Genomic DNA, 13164 nt, shown 5'->3' on the forward strand with positions numbered 1-13164 from the left:
ACACACAGTGACACACAGTGACACACACAGTGTATACACATAGTGTACATACACACAGTGTACACACACAGTGACACACACACAGTGACATACAGTGACACGGTGTATACACATAGTGTACACACACAGAGTGTACACACACACACAGTGCACACACAACAATGTCCACGTTGTTGCTGAGCTCACACACCCAAGGGAGGGAGCAATGGAAAATGAATCTAAATCAACTTAAACTCCAACTCTGTGACGTCACCACTCTGCATTACCTCATCGGCGTGAAACGTCAGGGGGAGGTGTACATCGCTAGTGACGTCATGTCACCAAGGTATTCACCCCTCCCCCGTCCACCGCGCTCTTGAGCGTGACGTCACCTCCGCTCGGGTCGCTGCCAATATCGTTCCAGTGGCAATCCTTATTTGGGCAAAGCTACGCCCACTGACTGGCGGCTCATTAACATAATGTGTTCGTTAAAGCCGTCGCGAGTTTATTGCGATGGGTTCAGTGCCCACGCCCCCATCCCTCGACATATGGGCAGGCCTCATTAACATAATTTATTCAGTTACAGAGCCGCTCGTGGGAGGCAAGTGACGTCATACTACTTCCTGCTGTCGCGAGGTAACAGGAAGCTGCCGTGTGCACGCTTGCACTGAAATCCGAGGTGAGAAATTCTCATCGTTGTGGTGGTGGTCGTTGTGGTGGTGGTGGTTGTTGTTGTTTACCAAGGTAGAGCCTCTCTCTCGTAGGGATGTCAGTTGAGTAGCAGCGAGCATGGGAATCGATGTCCAGGTTGGAACTTTACAACGCGGGGCCTAGCCACGCGGGGCCTTGCCTCCTGCCCTCGCCTGATTGCATTCACTTTAATTATCTCACTTAAGTTTGATTTGTCTTCACCCGGCTCGCCACTTTGTAACTTTGTTTTATTGTCAATATTCACGCAGTTTTTATTTTCTTTTGTTACCAGGCCAAGCCCGCTTGAGCTGCTATACCGCTCTTGTTATCAGAAGCGACCTGCCCACAACAACACAAGGTGAGGCTTTGTCAACGTGTGTGAATGTTTTGACTTAAAACTTTGGTGACTGCAGGAATTAATATTCTTGGTTCTTTCGGTAAAGTCACGTAGATAGAAAATGGAATTAAAATAAATACAAATAAATTGTAAATAAAGCAAAAAAACTCACGTTTTGATTGCAACACAAGTGGTCTTTATTTAATGTAATTGTATTATCTGTTATTGTTATTTTCTATCTTCGTAACTTTACCAAAGACGCTAAACGGAGGGACCCTCAAACTCCAAATATACAGCAGGCGTCAGGGTCGGGATCGAACCCACGACTTCCTGTATACCAGGTGAGGTAGTTAACATATCACTACGGAGAGAGACACGCAAACTCCAGTTAGCCTCGGCTATGTTCGTTGATCCTCGATTAATTACTTGGTGGAGTGAGGAAGCATTCATGCCAAGCAGATGAAGGTGGCCAAGCGTGATTCTAGACACGCCACCGCCTGTTTACCCAGTGACAGTGTACAGTTTGTGTTTGCAGTAACGTCTATTAACTCTGTTGAATATGGATGTTATATCATAACAGTAGCTTACATTTGTTTTCCTCTGGAACTCTTTATAAGAATGGAAACAGGAGGTGAACACAGCACGCACATTCAGCTGAAGTCGGAATTGTTCATCCCAGCATTTAAAGACATCTGAGCCTCGATTCACACCTCTAAGTTGCGATTGAATGTTAATTTATGCATTTCTGCCTAACACAAATAATATTGTTTTCAACACCCTTTGCTATGTCAGCTGAATTCAGCTCTCATAAATATTCCTTTTGTAGCCAGACAGCTGAAATTGTGTGCTCGGAGTTTTTGGTGAACATTCATTTTGAAGATACGAGGGCTTCCAGGCATGTTTATAACCATTTGCCCTCTCATTGTGTGCCATAACAGCCCGTGTGATGAATTTGGGAAACGTTTTTACTACATCATGAACATATGAATATAGACGTGTAAGTCACATGTGACTATATATGCATTCCTCTGTGCCTCGATACTGATGTGTAGATGGTGTGGATATTATTTTCTGTCTGCAGCTGACGCTTCCTCCGCAGAATTGGTCTGATGGAGCAAATGCACTCAGCGCAGCTCGGTATGACAAGTCAACAATGCGACCAGCGTGCATACAGCACGGATCGGACTGGAAATTTGACACAGCACCAGAGAACTCACACAGGAGAGAAACCCTTCAAGTGCACCGTGTGTGACAAGGCATTTGCATGGCCATCAGTTCTTGAGACCCACCAGAGAACACACACAGGAGAGAAACCCTTCAAGTGCACTGTGTGTGGGAAGGCATTTTCACGGTCATCTGCTCTTAAAAGACACCAGAGAACACACACGGGAGAGAAACCCTTCAAGTGCAGTGTGTGTGGGAAGGCATTTTCACGGTCATCTGCTCTTAAAAGACACCAGAGAACACACACGGGAGAGAAACCCTTCCAGTGCAGTGTGTGTGGGAAGGCATTTTCACGGTCATCTGCTCTTAAAAGACACCAGAGAACACACATGGGAGAGAAACCCTTCAAGTGCAGTGTGTGTGGGAAGGCATTTGCACAGTTATCAAATCTTAAAGTACACCAGAGAACACACACAGGAGAGAAACCCTTCAGGTGCATTCTATGCGGGATGGCGTTTGCAGTTTCATCAAATCTTCAAGTACACCAGAGAACACAGAAGCATCAGAAGATCTGCAAGGAGTGGAGTCTGAAATCAGCTTGTGAAAGTCAAAGTTCCACAATGAGCCCATCCCTCATGATACAAGAACCGGAGGAAAATCCCAGCTTTGACACTGTCAAGGAACCGAGGTGAAATATGAAGAGGTGAAGGTGAAATGTGAAGAAGTGATGGTGAAGAGCAAAGAAGTGAAGGTAAAATGTGAAGATGAAGATTCAAATCCAAAATGGGACCTTCACATCGATGGAGGCAACGCGAAGCAGGAGGAGAATTCTGACTGTGAGGCAGAGTTAGGCAACTCCCAGCAGTTTGTGGAAGTGGAGGTGTGGGTGGACTTCCTCCGAGACAATACAAAGTCAAGTGGAGACCCGGTAGATGTGTAAGCTTGAGACAATGTCGCTACAATAGATGCAGCTTTGTCACAGGCCTTTAATGACAAGAATGTGAAGTTGAACACTCAATTCCTAGGTTCAACCTGGAGAGTAAGAACGAGTGGCCAGTCTTTGTGGACCTGTGGGTTGGGGAGATCTCTGACCAGGAGCGAGAGCCAATACGCCCCCAAGCATTCACTATGTTACAATAATTGCTTTTACACGGTGCTTGCTTAACCGCCTCGGCAACTCGGAGTTTTGTATCTCGTCTGAAACACTCGAAGAGCATCCCCAAGTAGCAGCTGCCCCTGTGTGGCACAGGGTGGTGGCCCTGCACCGGCCTGCATTTATTTTTTTCTGCCTGAGAACGACCGCTTGTGTTACAATCGAAACGTCATGATCTATTATTATTTTGTCTACCGACGTGACTTTACTGAAAGAACCAAAGAGTATGTGAACAACAGGCTGTCAGTAGGGGGCGATGATTGATGTTTCATCTCAGTTGTGTAATTTGTCGCTAATGTTTAGAATTCGCCAGCATGCAATGGCCTCGTTTTGAATGACAATAGTATGTTTTACATCCACTGTTAAGCAGACGGTGCATATTTTTTTCAAATAGCTTCTTAATCAGATGTTGTCTGATGCAGTATATTTCACTGCAGTAATTACATTTTGTTAAAATGCCTGTCAATAATTCAGAATGAACACTTGTCTTATTTTGTGTGTACATGCATCACTTTATTTTTTATAAGGGTCAAACATTGAATAAGTGATGTTAGGACAAAGTGTGTGTGTGTGTGTGTTTTGGAAGTAACCTGTACAGAGAACTCAGGTGAGACCCGTTGTTCTTGTGATACAGGTCAAAGGGTAGTTTTGTGTTTCAGGAAGCATCTGGAGCAACTCATTGTCTTTGACATAGGAAGCACACTCGGATCATTCATTAGTTACAAGGCATACCACCTTAAAGTTACACGTAGAGGAGATACATTCTCTACAACACGAATTATAATTTTGTCTTACGTGTTGACGTAGATTTTGTCGAACTTGGACTAGAAATGCTCCTTGCTGATTAACGTCTGGATGTTCACAACCATGGCTTGAAGCAAGCCCCACTGCTGTTGAGACATTGTCTACCAAAACCGGTCCACAGTTGGCTTGCACACACAGTGTACACACACATAGTGTACACACACACAGTGTACACACACAGTGTACACACAGTGTACACACACACACTGTATCCACAGTATACACACACAGTGTACACACACACAGTGTACACACACAGTGTACACAGTGTACACACACACTGTACCCACAGTGTACACACACAGTACACACACAGTGTACACACACAGTGTACACACAGTGTACACACACACAGTGTATACACAGTATGTACATACAGTGTATATACGTACACACAGTGTACACACACATTTTACACACACACAGTGTATACACACACACAGTGTACACACACACACAGTGTACACACACACACAGTGTACACACACACACAGTGTATACACAATAATGTCCACGTTGTTGTAGCTGGGCCCACGCACCCAAGGGAGGGAGCAATGTAAAGTGAATCTAAATCAACTTAAACTCCAACCCCGCTCTGTGACGTCACCACTCAGCATTACTTCATCGGCGTGAAACGCCAGGGGGAGGTGTACCTCGCTAGCGACGTCATGTCACCAAGGTATTCACACTCCCCCAACCCCGTCCACGGCGCTCTCGAGCGTGACGTCACCTCCGCTTGGGTCACTGCCGATATAAATCCAGTGGCAATCCTTATTTGGGCAAAGGTACGCCCAGTGACTGGCGGTTCATTAACATAATGTATCTGTTGAAGCCGTCGAGAGTTTATTGCGACGGGTTTAGCAGCCACGCCCCCATCCCTCCACATATGGGCTGGCCTCATTAACATAATTTATTCAGTTACAGAGCTGCTCATTTTGGGAGGGGCGTGTCTCTTACCCCGAAAGTGACGTCATGTTACCTGCTTACCCGCGTGACGTCACGAGGTAACAGGAGGCTGCCGATCCACGCGTGCACTGAAATCCGAGGTGAGAAATTCTCGTGGTGGTCGTGGTGGTTGTTGTTTACCAAGGTAGAGCCTCTCTCGTAGGGATGTCAATTGAGTAGCATCGAGCATGGGAATCGATGTCCAGGTTGGAACTTTACAACGCGGGGCCTAGCCACGCGGGGCCTTGCCTCCTGCCCTCGCCTGATTGCGTTCACTTTAATTATCTCGCTTAAGTTTAATTTGTCTTCACCCGGCTCGCCACTTTGTAACTTTGTTTTATTGTAAATATTCATGCAGTTTTTATTTTCGTTCTTTTTTCACCAGGCCAAGCCCGCTTGAGCTGCTATACCGCTCTTGTTATCAGAAGCGACCTGCCCACAACAACACAAGGTGAGGCTTTGTCAACGTGTGTGAATGTTTTGACTTAAAACTTTTGTGACTGCAGGAATGAATATTCTTGGTTTATTCGGTAAAGTCACGTAGATAGAAAATAAAATAAAAATAACAGATAATAAATTAAAAGAAAAATAAATAAAAATAGAAAATGGACCAAAACCACGACATTTCGATTGCAACACAAGTGGTCTTTATCTTATTGAATTTAATCTGTTATTTTCATTTTCTATCTACGTGACTTTACTGAAAGAACCAACAATACGTGCGTCAATGTCTATCGGTCAAAGACGCTAAGCGCGTGCCGCTGTTGACTCTGAATGTGTGGAGGGGAACACCTTCACGGGGAGAGAGAGACAGAGACACGGATAGCCTCGGCTATGTTGATCCTCGATTCATTATTTGGTGGAGTGAGGCAGAATTAATGCTGAGCAGATGAAGGTGGCCAGGCATGGTGCTGGTCACACCACCACCTGTTTACTCATGGCAGTGTGTGACAGTGTCAAGTTTGTGTTTGCAGTAAAGTCTATTAACTCTGTTGAACACGGAGGTTATATCAAAGCAATAGTTTATTTTTGTTTTCCTCTGGAACTCTTACTAAGAATGGAAACAGGAAGTTAACACACACATGCAGCTGAAGTCGGATCTGTTCATCCCAGCATTTAAGGACATCTGAGCCTGGATTCACACCTCTAAGTTGCGATTGAACGTTAATTTATGCATACTTGTGGGGGCTACCGTCCCCCGCCTTCACTGAATTGTCGGGGCCGTTGCCCACCGACTCCCCCGTTCCATTCATACCGCTACCTCCCCAGCTGCTCTGTCAGATCTAGACTACCGACCCCTAATGCCTCGCCCCCCTGTACCTCTGCCTGGGGTGTCGACCGCGTTTGCGTAGCTTAATTAGCGGCTCGTACGCTCTGCGCTCGCGATGCGCTACCCTGTTCAACGGCGGCGTGTCGCGGTGAGCGCGCTCGCAAAGTAAAACCCCGTCCTGCACGGGAAAAAACAGGCGCGGCGCGCCCCCGTGGGATTCCCTCCCACCCACGCTCCACGCGCTTAAGCAAAAACAAACACGCTGCGATTACTTTGCTCCGATTTAACGGGCTGTTTACACAGCTGCGTATTCGCCCATGCCAGGCGCTTAATTCGCTATTAGATAATAGCGCGAGTGCGCGCCCGCCACCCTGTCACACAGACGCGCGAGCGCAAAGCGCTACTGTAGGCTATTGCACAGGTACGCGAGCGCTGGGCACCACCGAAGATATTCGTGTAGGTACGCGCGCGCTGAACGATACTGTAAACGATCGTACAGGTACCGGCACTAAGCGCGTTCTACTCCCTTATTCGCTGCAAACAGCCGCGTATGCACGCGAACACAAAACACTCTGTACACACTCGTACCGATATGCGAACACCAAACACTCCGTCTCCCTCCTCGCACTCACAGTGACCACGACACAGCTTTATCCTATTAGTGGTTTTATTCCCCGCGAGTATCGAACTAGACTGTGCGTGTCAGTACGGACCAGCAGGACAGGTCTAACCTATCTCGCTACTGCCTGATACTTAATGGACCTGTCTGCCCTCTATTTTCTCTCCGAATTTCGTCCCTTTGTCTTACCTCTCTCCCTCGTACTTACGGTCCGACCTCGCAGCGATGGAGGTCGCGGATAGATGATGCTGTAAACAGAATCTGGCTGTTCTCTGCCCCGTCTCACGGACGTGCGAGTAACAGTCAGGTGACGGCTCCCCGATCTCTCCCTCCTGTTGATCTCCAGTCAAATAAATAAAAATGGCCCCGTGCTTCCCCAAAGCGTCCCTTTTTATGCTCCTTTCAAAGCCCTCGCACCGCCCATCCGCGGTGCATCACGGGTCAGGCCGTTAATCCGCGGTGCATCATGGGTAGGGCCGTTAATCCGCGGTGCATCATGGGTAGGGCCGTTAACCCGCGGTGCATCATGGGTAGAGACGCTAACCCGCGGTGCACCATGGGTAGAGACGCTTAACCCACGCTGCCCCGCTCCCCACCTGTATCCTGGTCCGTGTGTGTCTTGAGCATCTCCTCACTGCGGTTCTCAGTGAGTTCGCCGTGGTCATTTAATTCTAAGTTAAGCCACGGCGCCGCAGTGCCATTTGGCCTGGGGGGGGGGGGGGGGGGTGCCTGCCAATTCCCTGACCCTGAGAAACCGTGGAGCACCCCCACGAGGGGGCCTCTCGGGTAAAAACTCAGGGCAGGTGCCCCCCTCCCCATGAGGCCCTACTTGAGTGTGTGTGTTTAGGTGGGGGGGGGGGGGGCGGGGGAAGTGCTGTGATGGGAGCCGTGTTGTATATATAGGTGTTATGAAAATTGATGAAAATAATGAAAATTAAATGAAATTTGAAATTTGCATAATTTATCCAAAACTATGTTATTTAGTGTAATTATGCGCATAAATTATGCTGATTCGAGAGATTATCGTATTAATTTATGCGAGTGGGCGTGGTTATGATAATGCAGGTCGTTATGGATTATCAGGTCGAGCCTCGGTGACGAGGATTGTGTTATGAATTGGAACAACGCAATTGATCGTATGCAGTTCTGTAGGTGTTGTGAGCATGAATGAGAGGGAGTCGATTCGACTCTACTATTTAATTCCGTATTATCGATAAGGATACGATTACTCTCGATTGAACATTATGAATTGTGTGTTATGGATTATGTGTGGTGATAGTGTGCTTATGATAGGTCCCCAGGATTCAGATCTCATACGCAGAACAATATTATGCAGAATTTCAGGAAGAATCACACACAAACCTTCTGCTTTAATCAATTTTATTTCTAGCTAACTTTAATTTTTGAATAATATGAAAACTCAATCTCGGGATTTTGGAATTTCAACACAGCGTTAACATGATACCATCACGATTGCGTTGTTTCACCTCGATAGCGGCACCTGTGGTTAATTCCCGACGCGTAACGCAATCGATCGGTTGTTGAGAGAGAGATTAAAAACAAGCGAACTATTCTATCAAAACCTTAACCTTATAATATGCAAACTCGTATTCTTGAATGATTACACAACACGGCACTCGGTCTTTGATTCGTATCCAATTCTTAATACATTCTGATATGCGAAATTATTATGCTTGAAATCGTCAGCACAGTACCACGGCGATGTTCGTTCATTGATTCATCAACGATTATGCAATTAAAGCGTTCGACAAATAATTCTGATTGCCTCATCAACGTAACTCAATGGGTGGCGATGTTTTTCGTTATCAGCTAATAGTTGACGCAGTTATGAGTCTTGTATGTTTAATGGGAGGGTTGTTGATTTCTTGCGTTGAGCAAACGCCTAGGTTGATTTCCTTGTCAAAAAAAATGTTTGTTCCTTGTGTAGCGGTGGGGGAGTGAGGAGGGAGTGTGGGGGAGGGGCATACGAACGACTGCCAGTTTCTGTCCATCGCTGGCTGGATGAGTCAGCACGACGCTCGCTGTCGTCGCGCCGATGGGTGTTGAGTGCGGGGCCGCTTCCCTCTCAGCCCTGGTGACGCGAAGTTGCGCGCTGTAGCACGCTGGTGGCACGCTGTTGGCACGCGCTGGTGCTGGTGCTGGTGGCACGCTGGTGGTGCGCTGTTGGCACGCGCTGGTGCTGATGCTGGTGCTGATGGCACGCTGGTGGCGCGCGCTCCCTCTCCTTGAAGATGCGCGAACGCGCCCGTGCTGGTTCGCTGATAGCAGTTTCTCTCCACTGCTGGCTGAGCTGCTGCACGCTCTTGCTTGGCGTTGCTGGCCGCGCTCTTTCTCCTTGAAGATGCGCGAACGCGCCCGTGCTGGTTTGCTGACAGCAGTTTCCTCCACTGCTGGATGAGCTGCGCCGGTGCGCGCTCTTTCCGCTGCTGTAGTATCTGACGCTGCGCTCGCGGGCGACAGGTCAAGTTTTTCTTCTGCTGAGTGAGCCGAGTCGCACGCGCTCTCTTTGTTGAGGTTGTTGGCGGCTCTCTGACAGCAGGTTTCCTCCACTGCTGTATGACTCAAGTCGCACGCGCTTGGTCACTGGTTTGGTGAAGTTGTTGGCGGCTGCTCGTGCTTTTCTGCTGCTGGTTGAGCCACGTTGCACGTGCTTTCTTTGTGGAGATGCTCGAGCGCTCTCAGCGCTGATTCGCTGATACTTTGTTGGCGGCTGGCCAAGCTTTTTCTTCAGTTGAGTGAGTTGAGTCGCACGTGCTCTCTCTGTTGAAGTGCGCGAACGCGCCGGTGCTGGTTCGCTGACAGCAGGTTTCCTCCACTGCTGTATGACTCACTTTTGTTGATACATCGCGACTCAGCGATCCTCGCTACTCAGCGAGGCTCGGAGCCAGCCGCTCCATGCGACTGCTCGTCCTGTGGACGTCTTGACTCGCTGATCTGTCTTGACTCTTGACTTAACTTCACTGACTTTTGAAAATGCGGCTGACCGTTATATTCAAAGACAATTCTCTCTGCGCAGTGGAAAAGGGGTGGGCGGGGTCTGTGTGTGTGAGTTCATGTGTGTGTGTACAGATGGCTCCTGCGATAACGATCTGTTTGCCCTGGCGTGAAATTCCTCTCTCGCGCTCTTCGGGAGAAACAAAGGTGGTCGGGAGCACCTATCTCTTTATACTTTCGACTTTATATTTCTCAAATACAATTTGGTCCCATGTTCGCCAAGACTCGTGTTTGTAACTACGTCCTCCCGACACCCCTCTCGGGTTACCGAGGTTCGCATTGATATGATGGAGTTATTAGAAAGAAAAATAATTTTCATCCTGAGTTTAAGAGGTCCGTTTCCAGATTGTTGGAATCCATATCCCTTGGTTCTGCAAGGTTCTATAATGGAATATCGTTTAAGGTTAACACGTTATTATTAATGTTATATTGCAATTTTCTTTAAAACTTTGTTTGCCTGGTTGCCATGTGTGGGGTGGGGTGTGTCTCCTCATCAAACCCGGCTGGCTTTTCCAGATGGCCCCTTGTGATAAGGTGTAATTCCTGCTTCCCCGCTCTTGCGAGAGAGACAAAGGTGGTCGGGGTTGCTTGGGATATTGTTTAAACTCTTTCGCAAGTTTGCCCGTTGTCTCATTCCTTCTCGATAACCTTTGATATGACTCGGTATTTTGTCTCCAAGCTTTGTTTTAACAGTAAAAGTATTAAAGGTGAAAATCATTTGATAGCGTATTAATTATCGGATAATAATTCACTGATGTATCTGGTGGCCTGGTCTTGATTGGAGTGAGCGCGAGGACCGCTAACTTTAGCTTATTCTTGTTATTGCATTTTAAATTTGAACCGTTGTTTTAATGACAAAGGAAAAAAATATATATGGTTTAACCCGTGGACGTCCTCGTTTCTGGCTTGCGGAGGGCTTCCCTCTGCGTGACCTCCCTTAGGGCACATCAAACTCTTGTTCATCTGGAGATCTTCGCAGATAGCTGCTAACATCCTCGCCTCGAGAGTTTTATTATTTCTTTATTTTTTAATGGTCTGTTTATGATCGACATCTGGTTTTTCGTGTGCCTGGCTTACGGGTTTTATTGATTATTTTTTTTGTTAAAATTTTTTTTATATATATATAACGTAAATATTGTTAATATCAATTTTGGAAAAGGCTCATATACAACAGCCGGGTGACTTCTCGGTCGCAGCAGCACAGCGACGGGCCCGGTTTCGACGGAGCGGCTTCGCTGTTGTGGCACCACATACTCTTTGGTTCTATTGGGTAAAGTCACGTAGGTGAAAATAAAATAACAAAAAATCACGACGTTTCGGCCACAACACAAGCGGCCTTCATCAGGTGAAGGGACGAGACTGTCTGGAGGACAGCGCTGGAGTGAGGGAAGCCACGCTTAGATCACGACCTTTAAGCTGTATGAGAAGAAAACAAAGCGCCTTGACAAAGGAATTAGCATATAATTTAGCATTGAAATGGCTCATTGAACTAGCTAAGTTAAAGTATACACATCCGCAGAGGTACCCCTTGACAAAGGAATTAGCATAGAATTGAAATAGCTGAGTGATTCGCTTGTAACTGGTCACAGAAATAGCTATGTTAAAGTCAGAGCATATACATTCACCGAGGCACCTAGTACTAATCAAACAGGAGAATTTAGCGAAACACAACCACGCTCAGACAGCGGACCTTTAAACTGTGTGCGAGCAAACAAGGTGATCTGACAAAGAAATTAGCATAAAAATTAGCATTTGATTGGCCGATTTTAGGAAAGAGGTGGTGTACATGCCGGTGGACTTGCCGTTTGGCGCGGGGGAGAGGGGGGGAGGGGGAGTTTACCTATTGATGGTGTGAAAAGGGAATTTATAAGAGCTGCGAAAGTTTGGGGTACCACTACTTGAAAAAATATACTGTACCATTGAAATTAGTTTAATGTTTAGTTCGATTTAGAACATCTTTCCAATGGTTGCTTAATTTGAAACCATCTTCTCGGTTGAAATTGTGTCTGTGTTTGTAGACCTGAATTGCTTCATGAACAAATCTCTGATAAAAGCCCATGGGTTTGCAAAGAACCTTGGTATCGGAGAAAATTATATTGTGATCCCCCACAGCGTTGTAACAGTGATCAGCAACGGCAGAAGAATTCGTTTTGCCGTGTTTCAAATCTGATTTGTGCTCGCTAATTCGGTCAGAGACATGTCGCTTTGTCTCCCCGATATAGCAATCACCGCAGGTACAACTCCATTTGTAAACCCCGGGGTACTGTAAGTCAGGAATGACATCCTTCACGGATGGGATCAGATCACGAATTTTGTGTACTGTATTGAACCGGACCTGGATCTTGTGTTTGTTTAGAATTTTGGAAATCTTTTTAGTAACGCCTGCTATATATGGAAGTGTGATGGTTTTGACCGGAGTATCAAGTGGTTGTTTCTGTATGGAGGGAGAAACAGCTTGGCGGATGGTACGGTCAGAGTAACCATTCCTTTTGAGGGCCAGGTGTACATGTTTTAAATCACTGGTCAGGTGGTGTTGGTCCGAAATGCAATGAGCCCTATGGTATAAAGTTTTGATGAGAGAATTCTTTCGGGCTGGGTGGTGGTGGGAATCAGGTTTCAAGTAGGAATCTGTGTGGGTGGGTTTCCTGTAAACAGAATGCCCCAATGAGCCATCAGGTCTCCTCTCAAACAGAACATCTAAGAATGGTAGCTTGCCATCTTTCTCCACTTCCATGGTGAATTTGATGCCGGGATGTCTGGAATTGATGTGGTGTAGGAAAAGGTTCAGAGCTGGGAGGCCATGTGGCCAAATGACGAAAGTGTCATCCACATATCTCTTCCACAGGGAAGGTCTGAGGGTGGAAGTCTGGATGGCGTCTGATTCAAATTTCTCCATGAAAAAATTGGCTATCACTGGTGATAAGGGGGATCCGATGGGGGTACCCTCATTTTGTTTGTAGAAGGAGCCATTCCAAGTAAAGTAGGTATTGTTGAGGCAGTGCCTAACCAGTGCAGGTGTGTCGGGGTCTAGTCCATGTTGGACCAAATTTTCAATTATTTCAATGGTATCAGGTACTGAGACCTTGGTGAACAAAGAGACCACATCGAAGCTGACAAGGATATCGTCAGGGGACAGTGCAACGTCTTTGACCATAGAGACCAATTGGGCTGAGTTAAGTACTGCTGAG

The 13164-nt window shown here is 46.7% G+C and overlaps 1 protein-coding gene across 1 annotated transcript in view; it reads left to right on the plus strand.

Moving 5' to 3' along the window:
- Positions 1 to 6674, plus strand: part of LOC142913971 (uncharacterized) — a 40137-nt gene extending 33463 nt beyond the window's left edge. Inside the window, exon 3 of the mRNA XM_076061092.1 lies at positions 6667 to 6674. Coding sequence (XP_075917207.1) covers positions 6667 to 6674 — 8 coding nt within the window. The remainder of the gene's footprint in view (positions 1 to 6666) is intronic.
- The last annotated feature ends 6490 nt before the right edge of the window (positions 6675 to 13164 follow it).

This window comes from Petromyzon marinus, unplaced genomic scaffold (genome assembly GCF_048934315.1).
Source record: "Petromyzon marinus isolate PM22_M1 ecotype Great Lakes invasive population unplaced genomic scaffold, UKy_Petmar_22M1.pri1.0 PM_G_Scaffold_27, whole genome shotgun sequence".
Classification (NCBI taxonomy): Eukaryota; Metazoa; Chordata; class Hyperoartia; order Petromyzontiformes; family Petromyzontidae; genus Petromyzon; species Petromyzon marinus.